Source organism: Peromyscus eremicus, chromosome 4 (genome assembly GCF_949786415.1).
Source record: "Peromyscus eremicus chromosome 4, PerEre_H2_v1, whole genome shotgun sequence".
In the NCBI taxonomy this organism is placed as follows: Eukaryota; Metazoa; Chordata; class Mammalia; order Rodentia; family Cricetidae; genus Peromyscus; species Peromyscus eremicus.
In genome coordinates this window covers 99,027,823-99,044,762 of record NC_081419.1, presented here as the reverse complement: position 1 = coordinate 99,044,762, position 16,940 = coordinate 99,027,823, and the positions used below count along the sequence as shown (strand labels likewise).

The window sequence follows — 16,940 nt, the reverse complement described above, 5'->3', positions numbered from 1 at the left end:
GGGCTCTTACTCTGTCTTTCTTTGATCACAGATCTGAATGAGTGCAACCAGGCTCCCAAACCGTGCAATTTTATCTGCAAAAACACAGAGGGGAGTTACCAGTGTTCCTGCCCGAAAGGCTACATTCTGCAAGAGGATGGACGGAGCTGCAAAGGTGAGGGGCTCGGGCTTCGTCCACTCACCTGCCACAGGTGAGCATGCCTGTGATGTATGGGAGACAAGCTGGAAGACTTACCTGTGATGTATCGGGAGACAAGCTGGAAGACTTGCTTCCCTGGGCTCAGTGCCCCTGTAGAAAGTGGGTCCCTGGGGATGGGGGTTAAGCTGAGGCCAGGGAGGCTGCTGAAGGCTAGAGCAGAAACTACCGTTGCTGGATACCTATGAGCATCATGGATGCTGTCCATGAGGGGCTCCTTGGTACCAACTCTCCAAGGTTCTGGTGAGGCTGATTCCCCATTGATTTCCTCTCCTTTCCCATTGGCTTCATTTATTCACTGTCTGTTCAATATCAGTGTAGTCTAGGAGATCTTCATGCCATGATCTCAGAGGTGTGTCTGATTGATTAAACTAGTGTTAAACTGTGGGTCTTGACCCCTTTGTGGGTCGCATATCAGATATTTACATTACAATTCATAACAGTAGCAAAATTACAGTTATGAAGTGGCAATGAGAATAATTTTATGGTAGGGGGTCACCACACCATGAGACATTGTATTAAAGGGTCACAGCATTAAGGTTGAGAACCACTGAGGTAGATTTTAAGTTTGCAAGAGATCAGAGCGAAGTTCATACAAGTATGGAAATAACACAGTGAAACCCCAACTAATTTGTACAGTGTGTGTTATTGATTATAATAAAAAGGAAAGAGGGGTGAAGATAGAGAGAAGACGTTCTTGAGGATGAGAGCAGCAAGTGTTGCTGTATTGATTGAATGGTTCCCGTTAGTGGAATAGGCAGCTATGAGGGACCGCGGCTCTGTCTCCTCACCAGCAGCTGAAATGCACAAGGGTCCCAGTGGGGAAGGCCATCTGGTTTGGAGAGAAGCGACATCAGTCAGCCTTTCAACTGTACAAGTCGGCCTTCTCACAGTTCAAGAAAGGCTCCATCTGAGAGTCCTCCATGCTGGGATGGACACAGGGAGGTCCTCTCAGGTTAGGACAGGTGTCCTTCCAGCCAGGAAGGCCACTAGAGCAAAGGCAGCCACTAGCAAATCTAACACCGCTTGTCCTCTGTGGAGGGGCTGAATTTGTGATAAAACACTCTTGACCCTCAAAGGGGTGGGTCAAATGACCTTTTTTCACAGGGATTGCCTAAGACCACCAGAAAACACACATATTACATTACAATTCCCAACAGTAGCAAAGTTACAGTTATGAAGTAACAACAAAAATAATTTTATAGTTGGGGGTCACCACAACACGGGGATTTCCAGGCATTTAACACCCTGTTAAAGTGGGAGATTGCACTGAGATGAAAATAGCCTTGGGTCAGTAGTATAGGCAAGGGTTTTTGTTTGTTTTCAGCTCATCAAAATCAGACTTTTTTTGTCTTTCCTAGATGTTAAATTTTATTTCATTCGAAGAAAAACTGCTAACCAAAGAAGTCATACTCACGACCTCATATGAGTTTGTTCTAAATGCAACAGAAAGGAATTAAGGCAGTGGTTCTCAACCTTCCTAACGTGGGGACCCTTCAATACAGTTCCCCATGTTGTAGTCTTAGGCAATCCCTGTGAAAAGGTCATTTGCCCACCCCCTTGAGGGTCGTGACCCACAGGTTGAGAAGCAATAATTAAAGGACCAAGTAAATTTCCAGCCTCCACATCACTTTTGACTTCTCTACTTAGGTCTTTCTGCTGTTATGGAAAATGTTCAGAATGAATTTTTACTTCATTTTATCATGCATTTAAACATTTAGAATGTCTTTCAAATAAATTTGTAGAGACATTCCTACGTTTCTTTAACTAAAGGGAACTGCTCATCCTTGGCTCCCACAGAGCTACTTTGTCCTCTCTTTCTAAGTCCATCACCTGCCTTCTTGCCAGCCTTTGGCTGTGGCCTCGTGCTGCCCTGGTGTCTTTTGAGGACTAGAAGTGATGCTTCCTGTCCCAGTGCGTTGGGCACACGTGAATTCCATCTTGCATTTTCTTGCAGATCTCGACGAGTGTGCAACCAAGCAGCATAACTGTCAGTTCCTGTGTGTTAACACCATCGGTGGCTTCACATGCAAATGTCCTCCTGGGTTTACCCAGCACCACACTGCCTGCATTGGTAAGCAGCAAGGAAAACCCTGTCTGGAGCACAGCTGTTGGTCTAAGAGACTTTTCTACTCCCTCTGCTGTCGGGTAACAGTACACCATGTCCAGCTTGTGGGGGTGCATGTGTTGGACTGTGAACACACAGTGTGAAGTTACTGACCCGATTTTGGACTTCCCTGGGTCAGCCTCCTCCCTTCCTTTCAAACAATGCAAAGCAGCTTTGGGAAGTGTCATCTCCTTTCTCCCGTGCTTCTCCCAGATAACAATGAGTGCACATCTGACATCAACCTGTGTGGCTCCAAGGGCGTTTGCCAGAACACTCCGGGAAGCTTCACCTGTGAATGCCAGCGGGGCTTCTCACTGGATCAGAGTGGCGCCAGCTGTGAAGGTAGGAACAGGGACAAGACAAGACGCTCTTTGCTGAGGTGGCCTATGTGGCTGTCAACTTCTGTGAGTTGCAAAAACTAATATCTCTTCTGGGTGTGGTGGTACATATCTGTAATCCTAGCGCTTGGTAGGCAGAGGCAGGAGGATTGCCACAAGTTGGAGGTCAGCCAAAAATAAAAAACAAATAAGCAAACCAAAGGGCAAAAAAGAAGGAAAAGGAAAAAAAGACTCTGAACAAAGAGAGCAGCCAATTGAAGTTGGGGCTATTCACACGGCCCCCCGGTTTTAGAAAAAAACCTACATGCTTCTGTGTAGATCAGGATTTTGTTTAGTTAACAATCTAACATAATAGGAATAACTCAGCAAAAATACCTTGACTTCTGACATTTGGGGCCAGAGCCCTGAGGTTTCTCCAACATGGACAATACATACAGGAAGTAACTCTTCTACAAATGCATAATTAAATGTTTAAATTTTAATTCTTAGGATTTTATTTTCTTATTTATGTTTCTAATTCTAGTACAAATAAACAAACATAGTTTCCAGAGCTACCCCACAATGCTCTGGGGTGAATTGACATCATTTTTATCTGTAGACTTTACCAGGAATCCCTGAATATTAATGTAGACATGTCTGATGTTTTGCTAGAATAGTTTTTTAGGAGATTCATTTCTAGAACTGCCTTTTAGCTCCCCAGGCCGATGGATGAGGCTTCAGAGGGCCTGGGAGACAGCTGCTGATGGGGCTCACGGGAGGCTCTGCTTCTTTTACAGATGTGGACGAATGTGAGGGCAACCACCGCTGTCAGCATGGCTGCCAGAACATCATCGGCGGCTACAGGTGTAGCTGCCCCCAGGGCTACCTCCAGCACTACCAGTGGAACCAGTGTGTAGGCAAGTAGCTCCCAGTCCTTAAAAGAGGCATGGTTGCCGACTCCTCAGAGAGCTGGTGTCTTCCTTCTGAAGTAAGGTTACTTAGCCAACAACGGCCCACTGAAAGTTGTTCTACCCCACTTGAAACCAAAGGGAAGGAAAAATCTCTTAGGAAAAAAAGCACATGATGAAGAATGCTTTGGGAATAGCTGGGATGAAATACCCTTAGGCTTTCTCGACACCATCAGCCTTCCTAGTCCACTACACTGTTAGCACCTCACACTGCACTGTTAGCACCCCACACTGCACTGTTAGCACCCCACACTGCACTGTTAGCACCCCACACTGCACTGTTAGCACCCCACACTGCACTGTTAGCACCTCACACTGCACTGTTAGCACCCCACACTGCACTGTTAGCACCCCACACTGCACTGTTAACACCCCACACTGTACTGTTAGCACCCCACACTGTACTGTTAGCATCCCACACTGCACTGTTAGCACCTCTCACTGCACTGTTAGCACCCCACACTGCACTGTTAGAACTCTACACTGCACTTTAGCACCCCACACTGCACTGTTAGCACCCCACACTGCACTGTTAGCACCTCTCACTGCACTGTTAGCACCCCACACTGCACTGTTAGCACCCCACACTGCACTGTTAGCACCCCACACTGCACTGTTAGCACCCCACACTGCACTGTTAGTGCCTCACACTGCAGTGTTAGCACCCCACACTGCAGTGTTAGCACCCCACACTGCACTGTTAGCACCCCACACTGCACTGTTAGCACCCCACACTGCACTGTTAGTGCCTCACTCTGCAGTGTTAGCGCCCCACACTGCACTGTTAGCACCCCACACTGCACTGTTAGCACCCCACACTGCACTGTTAGCACCTCTCACTGCACTGTTAGCACCCCACACTGCACTGTTAGAACTCCACACTGCACTGTTAGCACCTCTCACTGCACTGTTAGCACCCCACACTGCACTGTTAGAACTCCACACTGCACTGTTAACACCCCACACTGCCCTGTTAACACTCCACACTGCACTGTTAGAACTCCACACTGCACTGTTAGCACCCCACACTGCACTGTTAGCACCCCACACTGCACTGTTAGTGCCTCACTCTGCAGTGTTAGAACTCCACACTGCACTGTTAGCACCCCACACTGCACTGTTAACACCCCACACTGGGGATCTCTCTACAGTATCTAGTTCCTTGAAGGTTTTTGGTTCCAGGAAGATCATGGCCAGGTCATAATAAGTCAGTTAAGAAGCTAGAAGGAGTTTGGGGTTCTTATTGGCCCCAAACCCCACATGGGGCTCAGAACTCTCAAGAAATAAAGTTATCTACAATGAGTGCTGTCATGAGCTGGAATGGTTCCCTCAGGATGGGGCTATCCAGAGCAGATCTCTTGGACCACCCACCTGGGTGCCCATTCATAGTTTGTCAGAAGTTTACTCATCCTGGTGGCTGAGTTAGAAGTCAGGGGCCATTAACTCCATTCCTTTCTGGAAGCAAATAGTAGATTTCAACTCTCAGCTGGAGTGGAAACCATTTGACCCTACCAAAAGCAATCAAAAAAGCCTATCCTACATTTGGGAGTTTCCTACTGGCAACCGGTAACACCACTAACCTACATCATGTGACCCTGGTGCTGCAGGTCAGGGTAGTGGGTTTTAATCTGTCCTATGGAGTGGTTTTCAGGGGCTTTAATTGATATTTTAATTAATTAGAATGCTCTTTTTTATATAAAAGGAGGAAACTCTCACTAATAAAATTGCAGATAGAAGAACGAATCAAGATATTGAGAAGGATAGAAAACTAAATTCCTTGCGGAGTCAGTTGCCCAGGGTATATAGGACAGAAGGGGTCAGAAGTACAGTACATGTCAACCAAACTACTGCATTTGCAGATGGCAAAGGCCACATGTGTGAGCATGTTGTTCTCAGGCTGCAGACACTGAGCACTGATGACTGCTGATCTTCATTTGTGTCCTGCCGCCCCAACCCAGATGAGCAATATGAATTTAAATGTTTGTAAAATGTTATCAGAGAAGAAGTAAAATAAAATAAAAAGTCTGTGAAAAGGGAGGAGAGTTCCTCATAAAAATGAATATTTACAGAAGCCCAGGGAGAGGTTAAAAGGACCATTGGAGACTCTCCAGTTTGGCATCTGCCTCAGAGAGGAACTCTTCCAGCCTTCCAGTCTAGGCCAGTTCAGTTGCATACCGAGAGGCGCTCGGTTTCTTCCCTGATCGTCCTGTCTAGGAGTGGGTAGAGTTAATATTTACAAGCATCTTTTTTGTGTAATGAATTACTTCCCTTCCTCTAATGTTGATCTACTTTGTGCCTATTAGCAAAAAGCAAAATAAATCTAGCGATAGATTGACAGGTCTTGCCCTGTATCTACCCTTGCCTCATGGCTTATTAGTCTGGGTCCCATGAGCCAAACCCATGTGGAGAAGAAGAGATCAGAGGCTCTGATGCTCCACACAGATGGGGTTTGTGGGGGCTGAGAGCAGGTGGAGAGGGTAGAGGGGGCCATGGAGGGTCAAGAGAGAATGGTCATCCCAGATTCTCCTACTTGAGTAAACACCCTCCACTCTTTACTGTTTGCTTAGCATAAGGTCTGGTGCTTATGGCCTCCACTGGTATCTATATCATACTTCATTTCTTATTTAAAATAAGGGAAAAGAACAGAGACAATGTTATATTTGATTTTTCTATTTTAGGACCCCTATAGCCTAAGGGACCTTGGATTTAGACTTGAGTTCTTTGGATGTAGAGAATCTTCAAATAGGCAAAGTCAGGCTAGTGACTGGAGAGAAGGGGGAAAGAAGCAGGGAAGGGTACATGCCCATGAATAATACTAGACACACAGACACACATGATACTAAGCATTTGTATTATCAGCAAAAACCCTAGGCCTTCCACTTTTACATACCTATGTCCTAACTTCACATACATGATGTGAGAGAAGAAGGATGAACAGGGAAAAGGAAGGGGTAGTGGTGGAGACGGAGAGAGGGGAGGGGAGGATAGGGGTGGTAGAACTGCACAATACACTTGGATGATAATGTATGTATTAGATTCATCACTCACTGTGTACATGAATATACACCAACTTAGGTAAGTGTTTGAGGCCGGTGAGTTGGCTCAGTGGCTGCCAATGCCGGTGACAAGAATGCAGCCCTGAGGGTCCTCAGAGTAGAGGGACAGAACAGACTCCCACAAGTTGTCCTCTGTCCTCTACACATGCACCGTGACACTCTCTCATGTGTGTGCATGCCACGATAAATACATGTTTTAAAAAGTTAGTTATTTGGAGCATTTGGAGAAAAAGAGAAAGAGCGTCGTTTTCTCTGAACGAAGAAGGTCAAGTTAATTACAGGAGAGAAGAAACACCATTTTCAACATAGCTGTGCCCTTGCAGGCCACTATGGTATAAAGAACATGGTCCCTGCAGTTAGACAGCCCCGTCAGGGCCCTGGCCTGGCTGCTGCTCTGTGTAGAGTCCTAGAGAAGATTCCTAAAGCTCCTGGGATGGTCAGAAGGCTTCCATAAAGGAATGTGAAACACCCCCACATCCTATCTATCCCGTATGGCTCCAGGGAGCGCTCCGCTCCTTTCACACCTTGCTTCTGCTGGAAGTGGCCACTCTTAACAGCAAGTTCCCAGCATGCCCTACAATGGCAGGTCTAGGGAAGAATAGTAGAGATTTCAAAAGCATGTAGGCTGAAATAGTGAGAAAGTCACAGTTGTCTTCATTTGAACTGAAGTTTTTGAGAGTTAGATTTCTAGGGCTGGAGAGATGGCTCAGTGACTAAGGCTTACTGGCTGCTCTGCCAGAGGACCTGGGTTCGAGTCCCAGCACCCACATTGTGGCTCACACTGTCTCTAACACCAGTTCTAGGGCATCTAGAGCCCTTCCTGGCCTCTATAGGCACTGCATGCATGTGGCATACAGATGTACATATATAAATAAAATTTAAAAGACATTTTTTAAGAGTTATTCTATTTTCCTATCTCCTCTAGACTATGTAGGCTTTCTGTGGGTAGGCTGCCCTGCAGAATGTGTGTCTCATAGATGTCCCCTGTCACTGCCTGAAAAGTTTGCCACACTTAGCTTTAGTCATGGCTCAGACACTAGAGGCACAGCTGGTTTGAACAGGCATTCAGAGAGAAAACAGCCATACCGGGAGGTGCGACATAGCCTAAGAATGAGCACCTGGAGGCCTTTGTGGACTTTTTGAAAAGGAAGTACACATGAGGTGGACTCCCCTGTAGGATATCAGCCTTCCCCCGACCTTCATTCACATCCTGCAACAGGAAGGCCCACGGGCAGCATCTGCAGAAGTGGTGGGTCCCTGCTTGCGGGATAACCATCCTGCAGACGTTTGTGAGGCAAGAACACCGATAACTGTATGGTCCCTCCCCACCTGCCCTAAACCCCAAATTATAGCTGTGGGCCTGCCTCTCATGGAGCAGAACATGCTGGCACTGGCTTTCAGTGAGAATTGGAGTCTGATGCTCCTCACAGTGCCATCCTGGATGTTCCCTACTAGGTGCATTTGACCCCCTCTACCATATTTAGTCAGCATGCCAAGAGGCTCCCTCCATCTCCACAGCTGGTCTCTCTACTCTGGCTACACTGCCTGCTTTCTCTCCCTCATACTCTCCCTCCCTCTCTTTCTCCCTCCCTCTCTTTCTCCCTCCCTCCCTCCCTCCCTCCCTCCCTCCCTCCCTCTAGGCCAGTTGGTGAGTCATGAGCAATATGACCCAAATTCCTCCATGGAAGTCTATGGCAACATCACACATGTAGTGTTCTCTTGGTTTTGCTGCAGATGAAAACGAATGCTTGAGTGCACACGTCTGTGGGGGAGCCTCCTGCCATAACACCCTGGGGAGCTACAAGTGCATGTGTCCCACTGGCTTCCAGTATGAGCAGTTCAGCGGAGGCTGCCAAGACATCAATGAGTGTGGCTCATCGCAGGCCCCCTGCAGTTATGGCTGCTCCAATACAGAGGGTGGCTACCTGTGCGGCTGTCCTCCAGGCTACTTCCGGATAGGCCAAGGGTAAGTACTTCTCCTCCTGCCCTTGATTAATGACTCACTAAATGTGCATCTCTACGTAAGTACCTGCCCTTCTAGAGAACTACATTTTCCATAACCATCAGGGTCACTCCAGTTATCCCTGAGAAAGTCTGAGAGGAGCATCTCTAAGGGGTGTATCCAGATTGCTAGAAACTCATAGAACACCCAACAGCATAATGCAGCACTGTGCATATCTCACTGTATAGCTTCTCTGTCTTGTGTTATTAAGCTTCACATCCTGCTGAGAAGTAATTGGTTTCTCCAAGGATGCACTGCTGCGTCAGCCCCCGCAGAACTGGGCCCACCCTACACACCTGATCGGGCTCTCTGGGAGCACACTGGGCTCTCTCTTAACTTACAATGCTTTCTTTCCCTCCTGGTTCCCATCAGGTTAAGCCACATGGATACCTTTTGCTGGAGAGCTCTTACAGTTTTTTGTTTTTGTTTTTGTTTGTTTGTTTTGATTTGGTTTGGTTTGGTTTGGTTTGGTTTGGTTTTTCAAGACAGGGTTTCTCTGTGTAGTTTTGGTGACTGTCCTGGATCTCGCTCTGTAGACCAGGCTGGCCTTGAACTCAGAGATCCGCCTGGCTCTGCCTCCCAAATGCTGGGATTAAAGGCGTGTGCCACCACCGCCTGGCCTGCTCTTACAGTTTTTAAGGCATCTTTTGCCCTTCACTCTTGAGTTACATTAGAAATGATCAAAAGCACATTAAGTATGAGTTGGAATAATTAACTATAATTTCCGGGTAGAAAATTTTACCAAATGAAGTGAATATGTATGTGACAGTTGGGGCAGAAAGGAACACTGTTTTTCTCAATGGCTTAAAACTTTAGTAAGTTTTTTAAGTTGAAGTCTTCCCTAATGACTTGTGCACATCTAGTTCATGAATCTTAACTTCTTAATTCTCTCTCTCTCTCTCTCTCTCTCTCTCTCTCTCTCTCTCTCTCTCTCACACACACACACACACACACACACACACACATACGCACACACACACACACACACACACACACACACTCACACTTATACCAAGTATGAACCCAGTGGTCTTGTGACACACTGGCTTTCAGGGAATTAGTCCAGTCTGTATAAACGTCAAGGTAGAAGAATGCTTCGTGGGAAGCTCTCGGAATGCCAGCAGCAGGACCCAAATTCCCAGATGTCTGTCTGGCTCTCAATTGACTCCTTTATTTTTTTACAGTTTAATGCCAGAACCATTTTTCCCAGCCAAAAAAAAAAAAAAAAAAAAACCAAAACCTGTGATACTCCAAACTGGCTCTTTGCCCGTGGGACTTGGTAGTCATATTTCTTCTAAGTGGTGCTCCTGGGACAAGGAAATCCTGGAGGGAAGTTCTGAGGAAGAAGCCAAGCCTGTAGATTTGGGCTTGCCTCCCCCTTCATTCTCCTCTCTGTTTATCTATGTTCCATGCTGCTAGGTGAAGAGGAAAGGAAATGTGTGCACCAGGGAGACCCTGGGAAGTAGAGAGAAGCGCTGAAGTGTAGTGAGAAACAGCAGCAGCGAGCCAGCGACTTGCTGGTGTGTTTCAAAATCCGTGGACAAACAAGGACATGAGCTGTAAAGAGTAGGTCAGTCATCACAGAGAAGCAGTTTAGTAGGGATTGGTGTACATTTCGTGGTAGAAATCCACCCGTTCGTAATGGCTTTGGCCCCTCTGTGATGTCACTTGAGCCAGCTTGACCCCCCAAACTAAGGGTTGGTTTAGGATAATCCCTAGGTTCTCAACACATTCAGAAAGGGAGCCTGACAAAAACAAATCGGATGCTGTGTGAAGCTCCTTTGGCTTCGGTAACTGAAAAGCAAGGAAATAAGGGTTAGATCTCTCTTGGGTCTGGGTTTGTTTATCAGCCTCCGCATGAGTCAAATCCACTGGCCTTAGTGGTTTTCAATGACTTGAAACTGTTTCCCACAGTTGGGTAAGCTCTGTGCTGATTCATGCTGTATGTGAGAACATATTGTGTAGCCAGGCGCGGGTGGTGCAAACCTTTAATCCCAGCACTCAGGAGGCAGAGGTAGACGGATCTCTGTGAGTTCGAGGCCAGCCTGGTCAACAAAGCAAGTTCCAGGACAGGCAGAGCTGTTACACAGAGAAAACCTGTCTTGAAAGAGCGGAAGAGGAAGAGAGAGAGAGATAGAAGAGAGAGAGAGAGAGAGAGAGAGAGAGAGAGAGAGAGAGAGAGAGAGAATACTGCATATCTTCACAGCACAGGACCATATCAAGCCTCAGTCACCACTTGGACTTCTCTTCCTGCCGCAGTAACACCTGCAAGAGTAAACTGTCAAATAGATGTGATTGCTTAGAAAGGGGGTTGGGGAGGCGTGGTGGTGACAGTGGAGCAGGAAGAAGTGGGTTACAAGAACCTGAGAAAGAGCAGGACACTCTTCCCCATACCCTCTTGGGCCAGCAGGGGGCAGCAGTGGTGGTGAAGGCCGTGGTTAGGCCATGGCCGTAAACCAGAAACATGGGACATAAAACGGTAAAAGACTGGGATGGAGGGCTGGTAGGAGCAGAGGTAGCAGCAGGATGGTGGGAGACGTGGGAGAAAGAAAGCCACTGAAACATTCTGTCCATAATATGTCATAATAGCATCTGACATAGTATGTGCTGATTTTAAAAACTAAAACATAAAAGTCAAGGTCACAGCATAGAAAAAAAAATATGTTGTCCAGGAAAGAGGCCCCAGATCTGGCCCACCTGTCCACTCACTGCTCTCTTCTAGAGGTACAGCTGCCAGGGAGCTTCCTTACTCCCATGGGGCCTGATTCTTTTTTTTTTTTTTTTTTTGGTTTTTCGAGACAGGGTTTCTCTGTGTAGTTTTGCGCCTTTCCTGGAACTCACTTGGTAGCCCAGGCTGGCCTCGAACTCACAGAGATCTGCCTGGCTCTACCTCCCGAGTGCTGGGATTAAAGGCGTGCGCCACCACCGCCCGGCGGGGCCTGATTCTTAAAAGAAGACATGTTTCAATGATCCACCAAGACACATGATCTTCAGTTTTCAGTGTGTCCCCTCTCTGCAGAGTACTGCAAAGGTTTAGGCCAGTAGGCTGGGAGATGAAGGGATAAGGAAGTATGAAAACCAGTGTCTTGAGAGAAAGGACTCTGTACTCAGGGGATTGGGTATTTGGAGCTCACAACAGAGGGCATTTGTATGATTTTTTAGAAGCAGATGATCGTCCCGTGGACAATGTGATGTTACCAGCCAGGAAGCTGGACGTTAGAGCTACTGATTCTAATGCAAACTGTCTGTGTGCTCCTTCCTATGGTAGGCATTGTGTTTCCGGAATGGGCATGGGCAGAGGGGGCCCAGAGCCACCTACCAGCACTGAGATGGATGACAATTCACTGTCCCCAGAAGCCTGCTACGAGTGTAAGATCAACGGCTACCCCAAACGAGGCAGGAAACGGAGAAGCACAAACGAAACGGATGCCTCGGACATCCAGGTAGGTCGGAGTCTCTCCTTGTCTGATGATAGGTAAGGGCTCTTGGGCTCTTGTGCATTCCTCCAAGGTCACCCCAAAGTGTGAACACTCTCCCCAGACAGCAAGCCCAGTCATTCTCCTGGCTCTAGCAGCATTTTACAAGAGGCTGTGGGCCTTTGGGGGTTTGTTTTATTTTATTTATTTGTTTGTTCTGGCCGCCTTTGGAGAATGGCAGTTTGGAAGGTTTTCACACACTTGCTCATTTCCTGTCTCACCAAGAAGAAAGTCAAACGCCCACCCAGTGTCTGCGGAAAGGACAGCAAGTAGGCAGAATGGCATGCACACACAGTAGTGCTCCCCACACAGGGAAGCCAAGGTCTGGAAACTAGAGGCTCCTCTGCGGAAAAAGAGCCACAGGGAGTGTGGGGGAGCTTGGGTGGTGAGCAGGAACATATGATGCTAAGTCAAGTCAGACATGCAGCATTCACCCAATTCTTTGGCTCCAGGCTGGGAGCATTTAGCCTATGTGGTCCCAAAGAGGCAAGCAGAAAGCTAGGTGGGAAAAAAAAAAAAAAAAAAAAAAAAAACACAGACCTTAACAGCTCATCACAGCCAGGAAGTGGGTCCATAGGTGTATCCTTCAAAGGGGATGGTTTTTGTGTCAGTGAGCAAAATTGAAATAGACGAGTTCTGAGTCTGAGTAACCGCTCTGCAACCCACCTGCTGTGGTTTGGGAAATAAGTCTTTGGAAAGAAAACAATCTATGAACAGCGCTTCAAAAAAAAAAAAAAAAAAAAAAAAAAAAATCTCTGCATCTGAGTCACCCGGAAGGCTTGTTAGAATGGATTGCTGGGAAGAGCCCCAGGGTTTCTAATTCAACAGGTCTGAGAGGGGCTAAGCGTTTGCATGTCTAATGGTTTCCAGGCGGTGCTAAGACTACTCGTTCAGGGACCACACTTTAGATCTACTGAGAGTCTCTCCCTCCTTCAATACAACTGATTTCAACTCCAGTTTCTTCCTGCCATCAATTCTTTGAAAGCACATTTGTGATTTCAACAAAGTACTCTGAGTCCGCACAGCGGACACAGCCTAGGCAGAAACCTTATTTGGCTTGAGACTTGAATGACTTTTTCTTTAGTATGAGAACTAAAGAACATATTTAGCTGGATTTAAGGCATTGTCACGTGTCTTTCCAGGATGGGTCGGAGATGGAAGCCAACGTGAGTCTCGCGAGTTGGGATGTGGAGAAGCCAGCTAGCTTTGCTTTCAATATTTCCCACATCAGCCACAAGGTCCGAATCTTAGAGCTCCTGCCGGCCCTTACAACTCTGACGAACCACAACAGATACTTGATTGAATCTGGAAATGAAGATGGCTTCTTTAAAATCAACCAGAAAGAAGGAGTCAGCTACCTCCACTTCACGAAGAAGAAGCCAGTGGCTGGAAGCTACTCCTTACAAATCAGCAGTACTCCACTTTATAAAAAGAAAGAACTTAATCAGTTAGAGGACAGGCATGACAAAGACTACCTCAGCGGTGAACTGGGCGATAACCTGAAGATGAAAATTCAGATCCTGCTTCATTAATTCACCATCCAAAGACCAAATAATTAAAATAAAAGCGACTGTAGGTAGGTAGAATTCTATTTTCTCCAAACCAGAACCTTCACATCATGGTACAATCATTCACCAAGTCAATCTGTATAAATGAGCACTATTCTTGAATGACATCAAGGTACAGTGATGACCCTAGTTCAAACAACCACTTTCTCAGGCTTCTCATGAGTAGCTCAGCTACCTTGCCATACGTGTTGATTCCTGGAAACTGGGACATGAATATCCACTGAGGTTGGCCATTCATGCCAACGGCCTACCTACCTTTCCAGCTGCCGCACGGGAACGTGTTTCCATCTGACGGTCCATTTGTTTTCAGATTTCGAAACTTTGCTTCTATGAGTGCAAGCAGTAGGTTGGCCGTTTCTGATGTCTATTTGGTGCTAGTAAATTCTCAAAATAGATTTATTGATGCACTGTAATAAGTACACAAGTTAGAAACCAAAATGCCAAGTATTCAGCTCAAATACTTCATTTCAATCAACCAAAGTTAGTTCAGTAGCTTATCTCACTTATGAGTATAATACATTACATGTAAATTAAGTGTGTGTATACTGTAATCGTGTTATTTTTATCATTGAAACATTTATAAACTAGAATAATAAAGCCCTTAATGTGAGGGTTTGTAATGGTGCTTATTAAGACCAAAGACTTGTTCAACGTCTACACCAAACGGAAGTGGAATCTGTGACTGGCCCGCTTGTGCACTGAGGTTGGAGAAGACAAGGAAACAGCCTCAGCCACCAGAGGATCACCAGTGCACCCTACATCACCCAGCATGTGCAATATGCCAAAATCACTCTCAGTCATTCCTGTCAACAAGGGGTTAATGTCATGATGTCACAATAAAGTGATCCTACCCTCCCTCCCTTTTTTAGTTTACTCCTTGGTTTTTGTGTTCTTGTGTGGATTGGAGGCTGGGGGGGTAGGGGACTTTATGGAGGGGAAATAAAGTCTTCTGGGTTTAAAGTATCCTTGGTCTGTTATCTATGGCTTCTGTGGGCATGCACCATAAGCACCAGGAAAGAAATCACATCTTCAGTTGGCCCTTTGTATAGTGATTACAGATTGCCAAATGCTTGGTTCCTTATCTGGCTTACTAGGAAGACATTTAGATTGTAGCATCATTTAAAAACTGTGACCTAATCAATCGTGTGACTTCTAAACTCTCAGATTCAAGAACTTCCAAATATAAAATTCAGTCATTCTCTTAGAGCATTTGACCTTTGTGCCCCTTCCCATCAAGTACACAGCCCTGGCAAGGTGTTCCATCTTCCCCCCTGAACATCTGTTGTTGGGCAGTGCTAGACTACAGAGAGCCAATGTTCAATTGAATCCAACTGAATGCTGCAACTCTTGGTTTTCAAATGTCCTAACTTGAAAAATGCTGGTTTATTTTAAATGCAATATTCAATATTTAACTGCTAATCTCATTCAGTTAATAGGAGAAAAAATGTTTTAAAGCCCTCAGGCCAGCAAAACAGTTTCTGGTAGTGAAAATAAGATGAATTCAACTTGTTGCATGAAGAGAGGATGAGAGTGGAATTTTCCAAGCCATGGGAAAGTCCTCTCCAATTCTGAGAAGCTTAGGCTAAAGCCAGGGGAGTAGGCTACCATTGATGCTTTTCCAGAAGGCAAAGCTAGTATCAACTGCTATAAGCCTCAGTTTAACATATACCTTCCTAATGAGAAAGCTACCCATTGGGGGGGATGGGCTTCCTTGTAATGTGTTGAGTTTAGCTAGGTTAGACAAGGGTGCTGGCATCTGTTTAATGCCCACGGATAGGTTAAGGAGTTCACTGTTGTTGGTTGGTTTGTCTGAGGCTCTTTTTTTTTTTTTTTTTAAATCTCTGATTTTGCTGTCCAGAAGAATCTTGATCATGATTGTTGCTCAGTAGAGATGAGATGAAAATGCGTGGGATCAGTGCCTTGAAGAGGTGGTCAAAATACAACTTGGAATTTCCTTTTAACTCTGCACCTATCTCTCTGTGATAGAAGTATATTAAAATTGCTAGAGAAGAATTGATAACACATGTCAAACTATGGTTTGCATATGGAAAATGTCTTTGATAATTTATCCAGAACTGTATTCCATTCAATAATAGATTTTCTTCATAACAAACAACAGAAGAAAATGGAGTTGGCACGTGGCAGAGCACTTTGATATTTTTAATAGTCTAAATCTGGATTTTATTTATTCCAGAGCCAGCAGTGTCTAACGGCATATTTTCCATGTTTCTGACTGTAACACAACATTTCCCTCATTCTTCCATTGAAAATACTCTCTTGAAAAACCCCCTCTGTCCCCAGGTTTTACCCTGCACCTTTCCATCGTCCTGGACCTTTCCATTTTACTTTTGCTAGTCAAAGAACTGATGCTGTGCACTCTTCAGAAGCTTGAAAAATACCTTGTCTTTCCCACAGCCCATTTCATTCGCCAATAATTATTCTGTAAGTAGCACTGAAATGAACTCAGCTGCCCTTGTGAAATGTTTAGACTTGCATAAACAGCTACATTTTTGTGCAACAAACCATGCTTCACTCGGCCAAAAGTACTTGGATGCTGCCATGACAAATACTGTCTCACTTCAGAAATCATGCTTGTAAACTAGATGGGCCAAAATAAAGGACAATTGGGTTGATAATACAAATATGTACATATCTATAAACTGCTGGGGTTTTCAAATAACAGGTCAGCTTTGTCCACATCATGTACTTTATTCTAGCTTTAACTGTAGTTTTTAGAGACAGAATAGAAACAGTTATTCACTGGCTTGTTTTTAAGTGGTAGGAGAGCAATACTACTAGAAATATTGGCTTTTCACATGTCTGCATACGCATGTGTTTAGACCATTTGACACTGCAGGACCTGACAATACCACAAAATCTGTTATTTCAATGAAACACTCATGAATCCAATTTCTTTTTCTGAAAAAAAAAAAAAAGCCATGACCATCTTTTTAGAAGGTGGGCTGTTTGCACCCTTGACCTTTCCATGTGCATGTAAAGGTCATTTTTGATTGTTGGAGAATGGATGGTGTATCATCTTTGCTAATTGAGTCAAGTCCCAGCAGGTAAGTTGTGATTCATGCTGGCTGATTAGCCATTATTATTTTTTACCCCTGTGATTATTCGTATTTCATGCAAGTATTCAACACCGTCCTTCTTCTCTGCCCCCCGGGATCGGTTACAGTGTCAGCTAGAAGGCACCAAGGTTTCTCAGTGGTTCTCCAATTCAGACCAGAGCTGGGGTTCAAGA

General features: G+C 45.5%; 1 protein-coding gene across 1 annotated transcript in view; it reads left to right on the top strand.

The window, feature by feature from the left end:
* Fbn1 (fibrillin 1) overlaps positions 1-14,546 on the top strand; it is a 215,568-nt gene extending 201,022 nt beyond the window's left edge. The window contains exons 59-65 of the mRNA XM_059261299.1: positions 32-154; positions 2,154-2,270; positions 2,517-2,645; positions 3,418-3,537; positions 8,379-8,610; positions 11,915-12,089; positions 13,265-14,546. Coding sequence (XP_059117282.1) covers positions 32-154; positions 2,154-2,270; positions 2,517-2,645; positions 3,418-3,537; positions 8,379-8,610; positions 11,915-12,089; positions 13,265-13,654 — 1,286 coding nt within the window. The 3' untranslated portion in view covers positions 13,655-14,546. The remainder of the gene's footprint in view (positions 1-31; positions 155-2,153; positions 2,271-2,516; positions 2,646-3,417; positions 3,538-8,378; positions 8,611-11,914; positions 12,090-13,264) is intronic.
* The last annotated feature ends 2,394 nt before the right edge of the window (positions 14,547-16,940 follow it).